The sequence below is a fragment of the Rhagoletis zephyria genome, unplaced genomic scaffold (genome assembly GCF_001687245.7).
Source record: "Rhagoletis zephyria isolate East Lansing unplaced genomic scaffold, Rhagoletis_zephyria_1.1 Rzeph_scaffold_03641, whole genome shotgun sequence".
Lineage (NCBI taxonomy): Eukaryota > Metazoa > Arthropoda > Insecta > Diptera > Tephritidae > Rhagoletis > Rhagoletis zephyria.
In genome coordinates, this window is record NW_016160724.1 from 25,127 (window position 1) to 45,627 (window position 20,501).

The following is a 20,501-nucleotide window of genomic DNA, read 5'->3' on the forward strand; positions in this document are numbered from 1 at the left end:
AGGGAGGTGATAAAATCGAATGTCAGCTAAGCAAATGAAAAAGTCTTCACAAATAAGTGGAGGTGATTGTCGTTTGAGTTCCTTAATTTGAGAATAATGAAAGTGTTTTTAGTAAAAACGCAGGCTAGTTACAGGAGTACTAGTTAAAACCGATTTCCTGTGACGATAGTAAACCACTGGCACGTAGTAACGGTGTTTTCGATAAAATAGGCTAAGTCGATCTAGCAGCTCGCTGAATTCCGCGTCAAAACAAGCGCTTGGATAGTGGTCACACCATCGAGCCGCGTGGAAATCTAAGAGTTTAATCCAGACATAACCTACAAAAATTTTAAGGTTTTCAATACGAGGCAGTAAAGAGAGGAGCCACATCAAGATTATTTACATACATATGTATGGTTTCGGGAAGATCAAGGTCTAAAAAATCGGCAATGCGATTCACAAAGCGGCAACTAGAGCAATGTTTTTCACATTTGACCATTTTAAATCATGTAAAGCATGTTTTTAGAAAATTAAAAAATATTCTTTGAAATTTTATCCTTCAATATCCTTTAACAACTACAACCTTTTTTCATCTCAGCAGGTAAATATTTGTAACCAGAAGTACAAGTTCAATAAAGCAGAATGAGAAAAATTAATAAAAATTCACTTTTTCCAACTTTCATAGCCTGTAAAAAACTACAGACATTCACGTACATACTTAGGTTAGCACATTATTTTTAATTCTCAATAACTTTTTTCCAAATAAATTTTTTTAATTTGCAACAAAAAGTTTTTTGCTTTTAATTCCTTTTGTGTGTTTATCGAAATTGCCTCAAAAAAATTCACATTTTCTTTAATTTTCAAGGACTTTTTTCAAATAAATTTTTTTTTTTCATTTTCAACGGAAATTTTTTGTTTTTTATTTATTTTTGTATGTTAATCAAAATTTCCTTAAAAAAATTGTGTTGTGTAAAAATTTTTTTTTTGTTCACTTTTATTTATATTTAAATTTATAACAAAAAAAATTCGGATTTTCAAAAAATTAATTGGATCGATTTTATTTTTAATAATTTTTTAATTTTTAGTAGATACAAACCCTCAATTTCCTATAAAAATAAATTTTTTAATATTTTTTGTTTCAATTTTGCTTATTTTTCATATTTGCAACAACAAAAAATTCACAAAATGAAGCAGATGAATTTTTTTATTAAGGGCTTAAAAATACTTTTCTTATTATTAAATTCTAGATTCTTAATTTTTATAGTTAACGCCATTATAAGGCACATGATAAATATAAAAAAAAAAAACATACAAATGTAGATACTCGTAACTAAACACAAGTCATTCATTGACGGGGCGCTGGTAATATTAACAACATTTTGTTATGTATTTACATATGTACATACATTCATGCATAGATACACACTATTAAATAACAAGAACAACAAAAACGTGTCAGTAAATTATTATTATTAATATTGCACGTATTTGCTATTTACATATGACTATGATTACAATGCATTACATACAACAACAGCAAATCTACAGCACAAGTACCATTGACTAACGATGGCAATTGTTAACTTTGTTGGTGTGTTTTTTGTTTGTTGTTAATGAGTGGTGCGAAAGAGAGAGACAAAAACGCGACATCGTTGAGTGAGAACGACCGGCGTTCAAGAGGGTTGTGAAGTTACAGATCAGCTGCTTGCGCGCTTCATTTGTTCAATTTCGATGTGTGGGGGAGTGTGTGTGTGCGAGCGCGATTGAAGAGGGCTTGTACTAACTGTAGTCTCACACTACACAAGTGAATTGCTGTAAAAATTAAATATTATTTATGCTAGGACGCATACATGCATCTTTCTCTCAGCGCGCTTGTGAATGATGAATGACAATATTGTCTCTTTTTTTAGGCCCTCTTCACTCAATGTCAGTTTTTCGCGCCACATATGTTGATATTTATTTATCACACCGTTTTTTTTTTGTATTAATTTTTATCATTCATTTACCTTTTCGTCGGTGCGTGCGTTCTTGTCAACACCTTAAGTGTTTTTTATAAAAAGCGAAAAACAAATTATTTATTTACTTGTGTTCATACAAATTAATTAAAATGCCTCTTAGCAACCTAGTCACGCTGTTTTGATAGACCATTAAAATCAATGATAACGGCCTCTGGGCCTGTCAATAAAAAAAGTATTTAAATTAAATAATTAGTATGGGTTTTATATTTTTTTTTTTTTTTTATATACAGTGGTGCGCAGAAAACTAGGGACGCGACATATTTTGGCAAGTTTTGGATACATATTTTTTTTTTCTTTATTTAATTTTTATTATTTTTTTATGAAAATAAAAATAAAACCCATGTAAGTCCAAATTCATACTTTGTAGAAAACAAAGGATTCGACAAATTTCAACCATTGTTCGTCAAATTCCAAACTTTGTATTGAAAATTAAAAAAATATCAACGATAAGATGTATTCTAAAAAATCCGTTTAAATAGTTGGAAATTTCGTCGAATTTTTCTAATTTCAGTACAAAGTTTAAAAATTATACTTACATGTTTTTTGTTGGATAGTTAGCTATAATTTCTTAAAAAAATATAAGCATTAAATAATAAAAAAAAGCCAAAACTTGTTAAATGTCGGGTCCTTAATTATTTTGCCGCCACTGTAAGTGGTTGTTTGTTGCGGATTTTTTTTTACATAATTAGAGGAAATTTCAATAATTTTTGGAAATCTTTTTAATTGGCGCTGTAACTGCCTTAGTTCTCTAATTGTAAGTTCTCTAATTAAATGACATAAAATACATATGTAAATATGTGTGTAAGTATTTATTTATTTATACGTGCAATTGAAAGTATTTTCACCACTTCCACCAAATGGCAGTTTCTAGATGTTGATGAGTAGTCTGACGTCACTGAACATTCTACGTACTAGACACACTTAAAATTTTAATTCAAAAAAGTTTGCGCTCATATCAAATATTTGGGTAATATACTTTTACCTGATTTCTACCTAAATAATAAAATAATATCTGTTCAAAGTAATAATGATAATAAAGCACATCAACTAAATTTTTTTAACTACTCCGCCATATTTGGAGTGCTAACAGTGAAAATTAGGCTCGTAAAGATTGGCAAACTGGTAAATAAATATTAAGTTAAAGCTAATTGGGTAATTGGCATGTTGTAACACATACTCGAATTGAGTTCTGTTCATCAGCACGTTTACTATGCGCTCCACGATTTTATGGCCAGACAGCGATCCTCTACATGGAAATCAACCACATTTCGTTCCCTATTGAGCAGATGTTAGGTGGTTTTAGGAAAATTATAAACAAAATATGATTTTTTTAACGGAACTGTAGCATTCTAAATTTCTGAGAAAGAGCGTTGAGCACGCGCTGCGCTTCTACAGCTTGTTTACCCTGACACACAGCCAAATATGTGCATCAAATACAGCCCATATCATTATTGACACTATTATTAGTCAATAAAACTATATAAACTGGTAATGTATTAGTTTTAAAAATACCATACAACAGCTATTAGACTTTAGGCAAACACGTGAGTTTTAACTGGAAATCGAGTGAAAGCCTTGGTGCTGTCAACTCATCACTTGGAAAACGAATTTCTTGGAAGTATGTAATATTGTTATAAGTTTGCATACGTTTATGACAATTAAATAAATAAGGAGGAAAGAAATTTAGATCTGGGTAAATTATACATATGCAAAAAATTATGAAAGCATATTTTTTTGCCAAAAACACCAACAGCACTTTAATAATATGAAGAAAATATTAAAAAATTAAATTAAATTTTAAAAATGCGAAACCGCTTCAAAGCAAGCCGAGGAATATTGTAAAATTTGCAAAAATTTTACTTAAAAAATTATTATTAGCCATTTCCTTTTTTATTAGTTCAATTCTGAAATTTTGCGAATTGTTCCTGTCAATTTTGTGGATAAAGAAATATGATATAATATTTAAAAAATATTACTTTAAATCAAATAAGGGGAAACATTTTTGTAAAATTAATGAATTCTTTGAAAAAATAAAGTATTAAAAATGCTATTCATTTTAGCTATTTGAGAGCAATTTTTAAATATTTGGAGCTATTTCATCCGATTTCGAGGTAAAGAATAACATAACTTGGAATTTTCTTTGCTCTGAAAAGTTAATTTTTTTTTTCTTTTTGGTCGTTGTTTTATTTTTTTTTATAAAATCACTGACTTCAAATGTAAGAATAAAAAAAAAACTTTTTTTGAAAAATTTATTTCATAATAAAAATATGCTTTCTTGCAAAAATCCGAGTTTTTTTTAATTGTTGTGCAAGAAGACAAGAAATATGATATGTATAATTTTTTTTACTCTGAACACTTTTGTTTTATAAAATCGTTGACTTTGCTACCGGCTTTTCTTCATTTTGTTTACAAGTGCATTAAGGTTTCTCCAAAAAATTAAAAAAAATTTTTTAATTCCATTTTAAATTTGTTAAAAAAAAATTATAATCTTGAGAAAAAAGTTTGGCCTAGAAACTAGAAATTCAAAATTTTGGAATAAATAAGTTTTTTCAGAACACATTCATTTTTTCAAACGCATTAAGGAATCCCCCAAAATTCTAACAAAAAAAAAACTATTTGCCAAAAGTGTATTTTTTCATTTCCAGAAATAAAGCAGCATTTCGATTTAAATCTTTTAAGCTTTTATAAAAAATATAATATGTTTTCAATAAAATTTTTTTATTAATATAAACTATGTTTTCTATAAAATATTTTAAAAAATATAATTTTTTTTAGCAATTTAGAATGTTTGAGTTATTTCATTATGTATATTCAAAATCATTTGTCTTAGCTTTACCGATTTTGAGCAATTTTTTAATTTACCGGTTATTTCATCCGATTTTGTAGAAAAGAAATATGATATACATAATTCTTCCGCTCTAAAAACTGATTTTCGTATAAAATTATTGACTTCAAAGTTATGATTAAAAAATATATTTTTGAAAAAAAATTTGATTGAAAACATATTAAATTTTTTATAAAAGCTTAAAAGATTTAAATCAAAATGCTGCTTTATTTCTGGAAATGAAAAAATACATTTTTGGCAAATAGTTTTTTTTTAAACAAAATTTATTTCTTGAAACCCATTTTAAAATAGAATTCCGAAATTTTGTTAGAATTTTGGGGGATTCCTTAATGCGTTTGAAAAAATGAATGTGTTCTGAAAAAACTTATTTATTCCAAAATTTTGAATTTCTAATCTCTAGGCCAAACTTTTTTCTCAAGATTGTAATTTTTTTTTTTTTAACAAATTTAAAATGGAATTAAAAATTTTTTTTAATTTTTTGGAGAAACCTTAATGCACTTGTAAACAAAATGAAGAAAAGCCGGTAGCAAAAAAAATATAATTTTTTATTTAACGAATACTTTCAAACATATTTTACAAATATTTTGTTTCAATTTTCTGAAGAAAAAAGACATTCAAAATAGCCGTTGAAAAACTAATTTAGATAATAAAAAATTCTGAATTTACCATCTCTGTATGAAGCTTTTTTCACAATTTTTTTTTTTAGTTTTCTCCAGGAGAGTTTTTCGATTACCGTTAAATTAAAAAAAAAAAATATGCTGCGCAAAAGTTTTTAAAATTACATAATTAATTAAAATTGAAGAGTAGGTATTAAAAAGTCTGAATTCAGTAGCTTTTTATCAAGCTATTTTCTCGAAATTTCTTTTTAGTTTTCTTCAGGACAATTCTGTGCAAAAATGTTTAAAATTAATACAAATACGAAACAATTAAAATTAAAAATTAGGTACGATTTTTGCTCGAAATACAGCATTTTAAGAAAGAACTTGCACTTTTCCAGAATAATACATATTGAAAAATATTTTAAATAAAATTGAAAGTTAAACAAGTTGGTAAGCTTTTTTTCTAAGAATTGTAAAAAATGGATGCAGAATTTGTTTACTTTAAGCGACTTTAATAATTTTTAAATTAATAAAATAAAAAATTTTCAATGAATTATATTATGTACAAAATTTTAAGGAAAACATTTCAAAAAATTGTTGCCTTTCAGTTTTAGTTTTTTCTCCTTATCTATGTATGTATGAAAAATTTTTAAACTACATAAATCAGTAAATAATTTTTTCAAAGCACCACAAATTGTCATGATTTTTTTAAGAAAAAAATTACCTTAAAACGTCTAGCTGTAAAACAAAAACTTTTCTCCGTATTTTGTTTAATAAATCCCTTCACTAAATTTTTTCTCTCTTCTTTCCTTTCAGATTATAATGAAACGTTTCTGGAGAAAACTTTCCATTATATTGAATATGTACTGAATGAACCATTGGTGCGTGCGACCGAGGAGTGTGAAGATGACACTACTGGTACAGCGTTGGATGAGTTTCCAGAGTATTTTACATGTAAGTTAAAACAACTAAAAGAATAAATAATATAATTCCAAAATTTAGCACGAAACTTTTAAAGTCTTAAAAAAATAAAAGCGTAAAAGGCTCTATGAAAGCTCGTGAGTAGCAAAGTAACAAACCGCAATTTTAAACACGCTTTATATTCAAAAATTTCAGCAAACCATTGCTAGTACATACATCAGCGATGCTCAAAGCGGCGACCACGGGCGTAACTCTTCACAGCTCTCTGTAGAGCATCGAGAACATACATGGATGTAAATCAGTGATGCTCAGAGAGAGCTTTTACTCTGTGCGCGTCCATATATGTAAAACGGTGGTGGGCAGCAGCTTTCCCGCAGGCAAAGCTCTTTCAAGCTTACTATACTAAATATACGCAAAGCTTGAAAGAGCTTTGCCTGTGTGCCCACCACAGATAAAAAATTTACTGAAAACTTTGAAGAGCTCCGCTCGCGGGCGCTGGTTTGAGCATCAGTGTTCTAAAGCTTTTCAATGGACTTTATATTAACACGTAGAAATTAAAAGCTCTCATTGGTCATCACCAGGGAACGGATTTTATGGAAATTGCCTTTTTTTCTGCTAAAGAGATAGAGTATATTCGATTAAGAATGTCCACGATTTAGCTTTCCCTGATTCCATATATGTATACACATTTGATGTTGCCTTTTTATGCCTTTTTTAAGATATTTGCCTTTTTTTTTGCCTTTTTCAAGATATTTGCCTTTTTTTGCCTTTTCTACCTTTAAAAAAGTGATTAGAGCATTTACAATTTTTTTTTTTTAAGATTAAAAAATATACACATGCCCATGCGGCTTATAGAAGCGCAGGGACCTCTTGCCAAATTGGTGTTGAAAAAATTCAAAGCCGTTTTCTCAGCTAACGTAGGCTTGAAGACAATAAGGGTTTTGGATAAAATTGTAAAGGGCGAGGAAAACGCCCTTATTCCTGATAATATGAACGTTTCAAACGTTCCATATTTAAATTGGGCTCCACTTGTATCAACTTACGTCGAGCGCACATTTAGTACATTCAAGGCTTTTCTTCGCGAAAATCGAATGAAAATGCTGCCAGAAAACTTCAAAATGCATCTTGTGGTTCAATGTTACTACAACTATACAGATTAAAGTTTTATGAGTTAGAAACTCGAAAGGATAAAATAGTCAAAGATTCAAAGTACAAATTTTTCATATAATGAAACTAGTTCATAGTTTTTCTCTTTTTACTTGTAATATAAACATTTCTAAAATAAATGTATTTTTTGATTGTTCTTCGTATTTTCTGTATTTTTTTAGTGCCTTATTTTGCTTTTTTTGCAATACCTTTTTTTTGCCTTTTCCTGCCTTTTTCGCTATTTTATTTTGCCTTTTCCAGCCTATTTCTTTATTTTATTTTGCCTTTTTTAAAGGTTTTTAGGTCCTAAAAATCCGTTCCCTGGTCATCACTAATATATCTACATATATAAAATGTATAAAAATTTTATCTTGGTTAAATTTACCTTATCTCACAACGTATTTCCAATTCACTTCTATTCTCAGTCCTTATCGAAAATAAAAACTACTTACAGTTAACAAGTACTATGCAGCGCACTTGAGTTTTCTAATCGACTAAAATCTGTAAATATTTAATTTTTTCCTAATCGGAGTGACTTAATTTCCATTGACGTTGAAGTCAATGGAATTTGATAAAATTTGAGTCCGAAATTTTGCCGGTATCATTTTCTCAATTAACACTTATTGATAAGGTGGGACTCGCTATCTGATCGCACTTTTTTAAATTGTCTCTAAAAGAAAATTTCAGCTTGTGACATTACTATATTTAATAAATTTTAGAAATATTCTAAATTTTTACAAAAAAAAAAATTATTTCTTAACCTTATCAACAGTGGAACAGCTGCGTCAAGGTTGGGTCGTGCTGCACGTCTTCGCCGCTGTTTATTTCTTCATCCTGCTCGCCATCATTTGCAATGACTATTTCCTGCCCACCGTCGAGTGCATTTGTGAAGATTTGAATTTATCCAAAGATGTCGCTGCTGCTACGTTCATGGCCACTGCTACCTCAATGCCCGAATTCTTTACGAATACGATTAGTACGCTAATCACAGATTCAGACATGGGTTTGGGCACGATTATCGGCTCGTTGATGTTCAATACATTGGGCGTGGCTGGTTTGGCGGCGTTGTGTATAAATAAGGTGAGCATTTTTAGCAATATTAAATACATACATACATACACGGCGTATACGTAACCGAACTCAAGGAATTTTGTATACTAATTTGGTTTTTATCTTCTTTCTATTTCTCTTTCTTTGTTCACCTCCTTCCAGCCGGTACAACTCGATTGGTGGCCAATAGCACGCGACTGTGTCATCTATAGCTTTAACACCATTGTACTCGTTGTACTCGCCTGGGGCGGCTATGTCAGCTTCGCCGAATCCTGCATTATGATGGGTTTCCTCTTATTCTATTATATTCTTACGTTTAATAACAACAAATTTATGCCTGCCATACGAGTATTTGTCGAGGATAAGCTGAATTGTTGCATATCAAAGCGATATGGTAAGTAAAATTGAAGTGTTTTTTTTTTCTTAATTTACAAAACAAAAACTTTACAAATTTCTATAAAATTTAAGAAGTTGTAAATTTATCTGTTACAGTGTCTTCTTATGTATTTCATACAAATAAGTACTCTTACTAAAACTTAAGATTTAAAAAGAAATAAAAAAATTTTTTGCTACCAAAATTTTGAACTAAACATAATCTTTTTTTAATTATAGTGGAACCTGAAAAAACGAATCAAGGTCTGCAGAAACTAAATTGTTTTTTTGGAAACTTAAAATTTTCTGTTACAAATTGTTTAGACGTTTTTTTGTTTAATATTCAAAATCCAAATTCGTATATTTTTTTAATTTTACCTTATTTTAAAAATTATAAAATTATGTATTATTATAAATTAAAAAATATAAAACAATAAAATTAATTTAATTTAAATTTCAAACAAAATTGAAGAAAGATTTTACCAAATTTTTTTTCTAATTCCGAACATTTTATGATTCAAAAAATAAATTCCTAGGTTTTAACAGCTTTTAACTCTTAAAAAGATTCCGTCAAAATTTATTTTTTGAGAAAAAACTATCATTTTTTGTTTTTATATTTTATTGTTTTGGAATTTTTCGAAATTCAAAAACGAAAGTAATCTGTTATGGATTTTTTTATTTTTTTCATATACATCTTTTCGAATTCAATTTTACGTAGAAATATTTAAAAAAAAATATTATAGAATTTTGTTTTTTTTTTTCAAATGTATGTTTTAGAATTTAATTTTACTTAATTTAGTCTTTTGGGGCTTTTGTGCAATGCAAGACTCTTTTAAATTGTTTAAAAGTATTATTTTATTTGCTAATTTTCAAAAAAAAAATTAAATGTTTTAAAATTTGGCAAACAATATTTCTTGTAGCTAAACACTTTTGAGTTAATTTTTTTTTCTTGAGTAGATGCAAAAAAAATTATAGTTTGAGGGGATTCAATCGATTCAGAATTTAATGAAAGCTAAAACTTTTTGTTTCGTTAAAAATTAATTGTTATTATTTTTTTCTCAGAAATTTTTAATTTTTTTATTTTGCTGAGATTTCAATTTTTGTTTTCAATTTTACATGTACCATTTTAGTAAAACTATATGCATTTTGAATTTTGAGTTTTGCTGTATTTTATTAATTTTTTATACTTATTTTGTATCTTTTGTGATATGTGTACATTTCGTTGGAAATTCTTTACTCAAACTTTCAATTATCAAATCCTCGACAGATTTCACCGAGCCACCAGAGAATAGTGCCAAGGCGCGTCTGCCACTCAAAAAGGATCCGCTGGGCGGTGATGGTCTATTTGTGATAAATTTACCTGATAATACCTCGACAATGTCGTCCACAGCGAATTTGACGCATTCGAAAAGCTGTAAGTGTAGATAGAAATAATTAAAAAATATATGTACATACTATTAAACGAAAAATATATAAGAAAAAGCACTGAAAAAATTTAAGTCAAAAACAGAAAAAAAAAATTTTGAGTATTATGACTGAAAAGATTAGTTTCTTGAAATGTAATTGAAATTTCTAATAAATTTATTTAGCATAAATGCAAAATAAATTGCTTGCACAATTAAAAAATTATATAAAAATTCCAATATCACACTTAAAAAATTAAAATCTAGAAAAAAAATTTATGATTTTAAATTATCACTTTATGTTTTTTCTTCATATATAATCTAAATTACACATTTTTAATTCATTCGAATTTTTTATGAAGCCATTTTTACTCAATTTAAACTCGCGAAAAATGTTATATTTTTGTTTTTATTTAACTTAATCAAAATGTATTAATTTTGGAATGAAATTATTATGAAATTAAAAATTGAATGAAACAATTAAAAAATTTAAATCTAGCACGGAAACAACTTCGGTTTTAAATTTGATACAAATTTTTTTCTTTTTTTTTTAGTAAAAAAAAAATACCTTTTTTATAATACTCACTCTTCTCTCCTTTCTGCCAGGGAACAGCGACGAAAGCGATGACGTACCCCCACCGCCACGCAAACTTTTCTACCTGCCACATGGAGAGACGACATTCAGAAAACTTTGGTGGGCCTTCGTATTTCCCATCAGATTTACACTCACCTTTGTCATACCCGACCCAGCGCTGCATCGTCGCCTCTACCCGTTCTCCTTTGTTATGTGCATCATTGCAATTGGCCTGAATGCTTACTTGATTGTGTGGATGTTGACAGCATTTGGTAAGTGAAATGTGTCATTTCTTCTTCTAAAAAGGTGATAATTACCATAATAATAGCAGCGAATGTACATACATATGTATGTAAGTATTTGATTTTTATGAGGTTTTAAAACTATCTTACCGCTGCTGCTGCTGCTGCTGCTGCTATAAATAATTGTTACCAATTAAATGCCTTGTTAATAAGCAGCTAATTTGGTTTCTGTTAATTTTTAAATATTATGCTAATTGCATTTTTAAATAGTCTGGGGGGAATTCCAAGTCAAGAATAATGACTTAAATCTTGATATTACGAGTGAAGTTGAGTGATGGCAGATTAATTGTAGCAGTGAAGGCTACAATGCCGTAAGTCATGATTGACTTTATGCATATAAAAGTAGCTAGACTATTTGATTGAGTTCCGTTAAAAGCAGCTGCTCGCAAAAACTGATTAGTAGAATTTATCGATGTAGCGTTATGCGACCACTGATTTGATGTGACCTTGCTATGATATGCTCACAAACTAAAGCTGATTATGTGATGATTATTGATTTCATGTGACGTGACGAATACACATGATGTGATATGACACAAGTTTTGGGAAATCGCGATTGAAGTTTGGTATGTAAACTAAGTTCGCGATACTTTTTACTCTATATCTCGTAAGCTAAAGGTGATCAAGAAACGGATGAAAGATCTTAGTTCAGTATGACTCCATCTTTAACTCAATTTGTAATAAATTGCCGATAACTTTTGTAGTCAATATATCGATAACTAAAGAAGAAATGTGCAAAAACTGTTTGCACCAATCGAAAGATCTTATTTAAGTATGTATGAGGAAAATTCACGAGTTGTTCTTTTTTTTAATGTCACTCCCTTCTCTCGTCAGGAAAAAAAACGCTAAAGCATGCTTCTTGTATTTGTTTTAATCAACGGAGTTCCAGAAACAAGCACAATAAAAAATTTATCAAGTATTTTAACAGCCTTAAAATATTTATTTAGGTGAAAAAGTACCGAAATTATTAATTTTTTCATTGTCACTCGAATCATAATTTCTGTTTTTAAATAACTTTGGAAAGTTTTCAAATATAATGCTCGTATTAGTGGCAATGAAAGTTGGCTTATATAAAACATGCGAGTGAAGTTCGAAGAGTGTGCCACGAAATTAAAAAAAAAAAATCATTTTAAAAGTTTAAAAGCTCAGTTATGCAAGACTTAGACTTGACTTGACTTGAAAATTGTGTATCTGGCAAATGAGCAGCGCGTGTATGTAGTTACCCAAAAAAACAACTTCACTTAGAAACTTGGAGAACTATAGATTTTTGATTTCTAAGTTAAATTTCTAAGTGCAAAGAGACCCCTGAGAGAATCATGCTGCCATTTCATTTTTTAATAAAATCCCTACAAATATGCCACATAAATAATTTTTTTTTTGTATAAATGTAATTCATCTGGCAATCGAAAAACAAACTTTCAAATAAAGACAGAAAATATAATAAAAACAATCACAATTCGATACGAGTAAATACATTTATTTTACTGGTAATTTTATATTCATTCTGGTGTAAAGACGAATTAATCGTTTGCAATTTAGGTGTACAAATACAAGTGCTGATATTCAAAAGAAAAAGTAATAGGTGGCACGCTGAGTAATCGTTTCTAAGTTTCTAGGTAAGTCAAGTCAAGTCTAAGCCTTGCATAACCCAGCTTTAAGTTGCTTCAAAATTTCAACATTAAGCGTTGAAAATGTTCTTCTTGCCAAAGCAAACCATTCTACAGTAATGAGACTAGCGTGCCACTTAACGAAAAAATTACATTGATTATAAGATGACGAAGATTTGCGAAAAAAAATCCAATTTTATAATTTTTATTGACACACTCGAAATTCATTCTAAAATTATTATACACATGAAGAAATTAATACATATCGAGCCCTAACCGCCAAAATAATGTAACCGCTGTTTTTTTTAATATTCTATTTGATGCAATAATACATATAGCTGCCCTAGGAATATTTCTGCATCAAAAATAAAATTTTGAAAAAAAATGTCGCTTACGTTGTTTTGGCCGTTAGGGTTCGATATTCGTCACGGATACTGTAGAAAAATATGTTTCGTCAATATTTAATTATTTTTTTAAATAATATGACTTTTAAGTTAAGTCCGGGGTTTACCGGGCGTACACGTTACATACACAACTACGGGTATATAAGCATGGTTTGTTATTTTTACTTTTTTTAGCATATCTTTTTTAAGATTTCGTTTGAATACAATTTCGCGCTGGAATATGCATCTTTATACAAAACTGAAGATAATGCATTGTCTAAGATAAGTGCGCCACCATTTTCGACCAAACGCACGGTTTTGCCGAAAAATGTTATTTGTGAGATTTGCTCATATAACGGCATTCATAACTAAAAATCGCCAAAATTCCGCTTACGACAATCTTTTATCCAGCCGACGATATATGATCTGATGATACTTGTATTGTGATTAACTCGTGGGATGTGACCGATATTTGTCGTGTGATATATATAGTATAGTATACATACATCACATACATTTTATTGGTTGATTCCTCTGACATGATGAATCTATGTATTTGTGTATTGTGATAAATACTATTGATCGCTTGCATACCTGCGAGGCGTATAGGCAGATGTAAACTCTGATGCAAACCAAAATTGTTTTCCTTTTTTTAACTAATTTTTTTTTTTACTATTTTAGGTGTCGCCATAAGTGTACCTGAAATTGTTATGGGTCTCACCTTCCTAGCGGCTGGTTCAACTATGCCTGAAGCGGTTTCCAGTTTGATTTCCCTACGAAATGGTGAGTTTCTCAGTTCATTGTATTCTCCATACTTCACACGCACTCACTCATTTAACTCGCCTGGCTAACGCTCAAAATTTCACTCATTATTTCATTTAGCTCATTATTAAAAGCTCCCTCACAGCTCTCACTCACAAATTTTAAATGTTTCTCTTACTTATAGCCAATTTAAATGCCTCCTCTTTCTCTCCTCTCTTAACACAGGTGAAAGCGGCATTGGTGTCTCCAATTCGCTGGGCGCCAACTCACTTGCCATACTCCTTTCGCTGGGCGTGCCATGGTTCATTAAGAATTGCATGAATTATGGCAAAACAGATGGCAGTGCTATGATTAAAATTGCCGCGCAAGGTATTGAGTATAATATACTCATTTTGCTGCTCTGTACAATTGCGCTTTTCATCGTTTTGAGCTTTAGCGGCTATCGCCTAACCAAGCGCGCAGGCATAGCGTTATTCTCCATTTATGCAATCTTCATAGTGCTGCAGATTTTGATCGAGATGAATGTATTCTTCCCGAAGCAGTGCTGAGGCCAGGACACAAGGGAATTACTTGAGAAAGGGAAGAAAAAAAGTGTAGCGAAACAGAAAGCAGATATTTTTTTTAATTTGTACTTTACAAAATTTTGAGAAGAAAGCGAGCTAATTAAGACTGTTTAGTGTTGTAAGTGCGAGAAAATACCAAAACTTATTTAATGACAAAGCGTGAAGCCAAATTTAGTTGTTCAATTTTTAAGTTATGTTAATTTTTAAGTTGAGAAAAAAAAAATAAAGAAAATAATTGTTAAGTATAAAAATATTAAATATTATGCTAACACGAGCGTGTAAATATAAACAACGATTTTATTAGTGAATTACATTGTTAATATCTGTAAGTATGTACATAATTACATATTTATATTTTTCAATTCAAAAGTTAGCCAAAAAATTCGTGGTACTTATACTATTTTTACTTGTTTAATTTGTGCCACAAATCAATAGGTAAGGTAAAAAATTTAAAAAATTGTTATCAAGTGCAATAAAAAGGCTATTAAAAATTTAGCCAAGAGAATTTATACTCAATTATATAAGAGAAAATTATTTTTGATTAATTTTTAGTTGGAAATTATTGCGCAGACCTTGTGTGTTGTAGCTAATCAATTGAAAATCCAAAGGTAGGTATTTATTTAAAAAAAAAATTATTTTGAAAAACTTTTTTTCAGAAATATTTATTTTTATTAAATTTATTATTTATGCAAATNACCTTGTGTGTTGTAGCTAATCAATTGAAAATCCAAAGGTAGGTATTTATATAAAAAAAATTTATTTTGAAAAACTTTTTTTCAGAAATATTTATTTTTATTAAATTTATTATTTATGCAAATAAAAAAAATATTTTGAAAAACTTTTTTTCAGAAATATTTATTTTTATTAAATGCAAATATTTTCTCAGAATTTTTTACATTAGATTTATGTAAAGAAAAAGTTTATATTTAAATACTAAAAAAAAGTTGTCTTCACAAAAAGTTTTTTTTTAGAAAAACTTGTTTTTAAATTTTTTGTTAAGCGAATTTATGTATACTCAATTAAATAAGAGGAAATAACGCTTAATTATTTTTTATTAAAATATGGTGAATTCCAAAACGTCAAAATACAAAGCATCAGTCTCTTTTATTTCTAAACCACACTAGAAGAAAAAGTCTAACTTGCGCAACTTAGCTGAAAACTTGCATCTACCCGTGGTTGCGCACATTTGACGTTACAATATACTGAGGTTTAGAAATAAAAGAGACTGATGCTTTGTATGTTAACGTTTTGGAATGCACCCAAACTATTCCCAGATGTTGCGCGTTATCGGCGAGCAGTAAAAAAAAATTAAAAAATTACCAAAAAATTTGTTTTAAAAACTTTTTGTTTAAAAATATTTGTATTTTTAATTAACCGCAAATAATTCCTTTGATTTGTCTAAGTAAATAAAGGTTTTTGTTTAAAATAATTAAAAAATATTTTTTGTAAAAAAATGAAATGAAAAAAATAGCAATTTCTAAACTTGTGTTAATTTTTAAATGTTTAAATTTTCCTAAACGAATCAAATTTGGTTTTATTTAAAAAAAATTCCCTTGAGCACTTCTTTTCATATGTATATGTATACAATATGGATGTTAAAACTAAAACTTTCAAAAGCAATCAAATTTTTCTTAAAAAATTTTAATTTGTAATATATTTCGTACATATGTGCATATATATGTGTTGAGATATTTACAATATATAAATGCTTCTAAAAAAAAATTCAAAATGTTCGCTAATTATTTAATGTTTGAATTTTTTCAAAAAATTTATTCGTTTTTATTTGTTTTTGGTAATTGTTTAATTAGTTTCGTATTTGTTTTTAGAAAAATAAAATTTTTCAAAGATTTTTTTATAAAACATATTTTGTTTCTGTGTTGCCTCCAAATGCATCCCTGCGCTTGGAAATAGTTGTTTCAAATTTCTAAGCAGCACATTCAAATATATGTACATATCTTGCAAAAATCTACAGTGTTTGTTGTTTATATGAATTTTTGGCACCCATTATTTACGCCAAAAACAAACAAAACATTAGGAAAATTTGTGCTTAAATATATAATAAATATGTATATGTATGTCCAACAAACTAGTTATTTATATGCAAAACAAGTGATGTAGCAGAAAAAAATTGAAAGTAAATAAATTAAAAAAATATAGCTATACAATGTGTACATTCATTTTTGAAAATTTTTTTTGCAAAAAAATATTAATTAAAATTTCATATACGCATTGTTTCTTATTTCATTATTCAAATCATCAACTGCATTTGGAAGAGCTGATAATTTGGAGAACAAATTATAACAGAATTAAAAACAAAAAATAAGAAATGGTGAAGGTTCCAGAACTTACTTACAATTCANTAACAGAATTAAAAACAAAAAATAAGAAATGGTGAAGGTTCCAGAACTTAAATGTTTTATAAAAAATTGCATGAAATCCAAATTTTTTTTAAATACGATTTTTACTTACAATTTCATACAAAGTAATCAACAACTTTCTCCTCCAATTTTTCCTTTAACAAAGAATACCACTTTTTCTTCGATTTTTTTTCAATCTCGAGTACCTTTTATTTTCACTTGGCGTTTTTTCTTGCTTAGCAGGTATAGTTATTGTTAAAGATTTTTCAAATTTTACTGAGTAAATATTTTTTAGCGCTAAGAAAAAATATACAAATACAATGTTTTATATTTCAATATACATATATGTAATTTGTATGCGCTATGAGATTTTAAATACGATATTAAAGGGTAATTCATTTTATTTATTGTTTAATGTTTTATTTTTTTTTTGTTTTTTGTTACTAATGCGCAATCTTTTGTAATACATAAAAAAAAATTGACGACGTGAAATGAGTTTTGGCTTGTTGTTAAAAAAATAAAATTTAGTAGCACTAAAAAATACATCTTACATTGAGAATGCACATAAAAATTTACCATCAAACTGGAATTACGCTTCTAGAAGTATTCAGCGGAACATTCAAGGGCTTGTTGCTTTTATTTTCAATCTGTTCAACACTTTATAAGTAAGGGATATTTGTTTCATGTGCAATATTTGTAATTCAGCAATCTTTTATTCAACTTTTAATTTGAAAAATTTCAAAGTTTTGCTTTTTATTAATAAATACTAACAGATGTATGCTGGCAAGTATATCTAAGAAATTCTTTAAAGCTACAAATGGCTAAAATAAAGAAAGAGGCAACAATTTAAAAAAGGCATTTCAATGTTTCATTGAAAAAAAATCGCTTTCAAGCTACATTTAAACTACGGAAAATTGCAGCTATACATACATACATACATATATACAAAGTGCTCAAAATTAAATGTGAATGACTGCGGCCTTTTCAAAAGCCACTTCTTCTACTCAGTTCTTCCCAAAATAAACAAGCTTTGGGTTTATCACGTATGTTGTTTTAATAATACAATGCAATTTTTTCGACGAATATGACATGTTGAAAATAAATGAAACATTTAAATTAGAACAAAATGAATATAACAATTCATGTCATAAATAATTTTCTTAGAAATTAAAATTAACATTTTCTTAAATATAAAATCGCACCTACATCGCTCATCTACTATTTACTTATTTTTCTTTCAATCGTCTGTCTTTCATTTGGGTTTATTTGCATTTAGCATACATCTGTGCTATATTGCAAATATGCGATATATTTTAAATTCATGTACGAATATTTTAATTACTATTCGAGTATTTTATATACAAACATTTTCAATTGCATTGAAATCATACAAAAAAAAACATTTTTTCAATACTAAACATACTATTTAACGTTCATTTTCTTAATTATGAACGGCGCTTTAGCGAAGCGCAGCCTTGTTTTCGCCTAATTTTACAGCATAATACATTTTAAATTTACTTTTCGTACTACAACTATGTTTAATAATGTAGTGACCGATACTCGACTTTAACTTAGATGGGGAAATATTTTTTTTAATAAATATGCTTTCTATAGTTGCCATTAAGCTTTGTTCATACATATGCTTATTCGATACTGGTTATAAACTGCTTGGTTTATCGTAGTTGGCTCACTCTTTATTAGCGTCGTCTTTTGGATAGCGGTTTACTCTACAGCATACATTAGGTGTTTAAATTGAATTTTATACTTTTACTTAATCCCTCGATTACTTGCGTAAGTAAACATGTGGGCTGCTGCGGTTGCCGACTTGATTAAGTACAACAATGATAGGCGTGTCCGCCATTCTTCATAGTGTACTCATTATGCGCCAAGGGGCCACTTTTGCTATAACTGCTGTGCACCTGAGCGGATTCGAGTGAGTTTTGTATGGATTTGCAGGAGAATTGGCGATGATTGGTTGCGTCCTAGATAAGAGGTGAGAGTGAGAAAAAGTTTATAACAATCGTATGCTACTGGGATGTCAATCACATTTTTTTTTAATTATGAACAACTTGAAAACCCTTGACCTTTTTACGATCACTTCGTTAAATGCACTCACCTTTGGTTGTATGGGAAAGCAACACCAGAGTATAAAAGCTATAAACGCCACCAGCGTACCCACCAGTAGTATGAAATCCTCAATCGTCTGCCAAATGCCGCACACAACACCGAAGATGCAACAGCAGCACCGCAACGTTTGGAAAATTCAATAAATGCATGCAATTAGTTGAGTGAAATATTACTATTTCAAGGAAAAGCAGGGGCTACTTACCGGCTCGTCTCCCAGCAATACATGATTAATCAGATATGCAAAATCATCGAAAGGCGTCATTTTTGCAGCTAAAACTTTTTTCTCCGCTTCCTCGCTTTTGTCCTATTCTATTCAACAGTGTTTACTTTTGTTTTAGCAAATGGCAAATGATAATTATATGTAACCTTCACGCCCCCCAGTTAACCTATGCGCTAGGGTTTTTGATAATTTTCAGCAATTACAACACACTTGCCGGTATGTATGTATATGAACTTTGCAACACAAATTGTACTTTCAATAAAATTACTTTTACCACAACAGCACTTAATTGAAATAAAGAGGGCATTCGTTTTTATGTTTAAGCTCACGAATATACGTTTGCACCGACACTTTTCTGCATTTACTTTTATAACATATAGCAGTCCTTTTGGGAGGATGGGTTAATTTGATGCAACCCACTTTGTTTTGTATTTTGGGTGGAGGACAATTGCAGCTGTTTTGTGACAGCACCTCGGAAACCAAACCAAGGCGAATTTTCACAAGGTGGGATCGGTTGAGCAAAAAAAAAATTAAAACACCAAATTATACGCGCAATGACGGCAAGAAATATCCAAAAATACAACAAATACATCGTTTTGACATTAAGGCAACTTTTTCCGATTTGCGGTTATACGGTGTTCACATTGGGTAATTTTCCAAGCAATATTTGAGGCGATAAGTTGAATCAGAAGTTGGCCGCACTCCAACTTCATTGGAAGCGATTAGTTGAAAGGCCGTTCACACCAGGCGATTGTTACTTTCAACTAAAGAACAAAATACACAAGCTGCTTGACAAACCAAGCGAAATATCCTTTGGCTTTAATCCATGTGTGTTGTCTATCAGCTCAACCTAATATTACCGGCATGAGCTTTTCTACGCACACACGCAATCACATTTGCACACGTTAATCACATTTGATTAACAAGAACTAATTTGCATGCGTAATTTCTCAGATTTTTATTCCTGCTAAATTTACAGCAGTTTGTTGCCCAAAATTTTAATTCATAGTCGCGCCAAAATGTCAATCAAGCATAAACGTCAAATCGAAATGTCACGGAAGACAAATCTTGGAATTTAAGTTAGCTTCTTACGCACGCCGTTCAATTTCGGTTAGTCTCATACTAGTTGTACATATGGGCATGAAAATTGTTGACAGTAAACTGCCGGGGTGCGTGAATATTGGTGGTTGGCCTGTATTGGGGTGTTTGAAGGTTTGACAACTCGCTTGAGGGAAATTTGTGCAAAAATCAAAATTTTTTGATTTTCTAGCCG

At 29.4% G+C, this 20,501-nt stretch overlaps 2 protein-coding genes across 2 annotated transcripts in view; one reads left to right on the plus strand and one right to left on the minus strand.

Annotated features, from left to right (window-relative positions):
* The window catches only part of LOC108369388 (sodium/potassium/calcium exchanger 4), a 29,993-nt gene extending 14,972 nt beyond the window's left edge, over positions 1–15,021 (plus strand). Inside the window, exons 2-8 of the mRNA XM_017624487.1 lie at positions 6,258–6,395; positions 8,281–8,588; positions 8,721–8,952; positions 10,198–10,344; positions 10,940–11,179; positions 13,881–13,982; positions 14,187–15,021. Coding sequence (XP_017479976.1) covers positions 6,258–6,395; positions 8,281–8,588; positions 8,721–8,952; positions 10,198–10,344; positions 10,940–11,179; positions 13,881–13,982; positions 14,187–14,509 — 1,490 coding nt within the window. The 3' untranslated portion in view covers positions 14,510–15,021. The remainder of the gene's footprint in view (positions 1–6,257; positions 6,396–8,280; positions 8,589–8,720; positions 8,953–10,197; positions 10,345–10,939; positions 11,180–13,880; positions 13,983–14,186) is intronic.
* A 2,449-nt stretch (positions 15,022–17,470) lies between these two features.
* LOC108369389 (uncharacterized) lies at positions 17,471–19,951 on the minus strand. Its single transcript, XM_017624489.1, has 3 exons — positions 19,211–19,951; positions 18,998–19,084; positions 17,471–18,863 (listed from the first exon to the last, which is right to left on the minus strand). The coding sequence occupies exons 1-3, from the start codon at positions 19,268–19,270 to the stop codon at positions 18,711–18,713; spliced, it is 300 nt and encodes a 99-aa protein (XP_017479978.1). The 5' UTR covers positions 19,271–19,951; the 3' UTR covers positions 17,471–18,710.
* Between the last annotated feature and the right edge of the window lie 550 nt (positions 19,952–20,501).

Coding starts and splice junctions, on each gene's coding strand:
- LOC108369389 (XM_017624489.1), bottom strand. CDS start 19,270: ATGACGCCTTTCGATGATTTTGCATATCTGATTAATCATGTATTGCTG. Junction 19,085..19,210: donor TATTGCTGGGAGACGAGCCG/GTAAGTAGCCCC, acceptor GGCATTTGGCAG/ACGATTGAGGATTTCATACT. Junction 18,864..18,997: donor GCTTTCCCATACAACCAAAG/GTGAGTGCATTT, acceptor CCTCTTATCTAG/GACGCAACCAATCATCGCCA.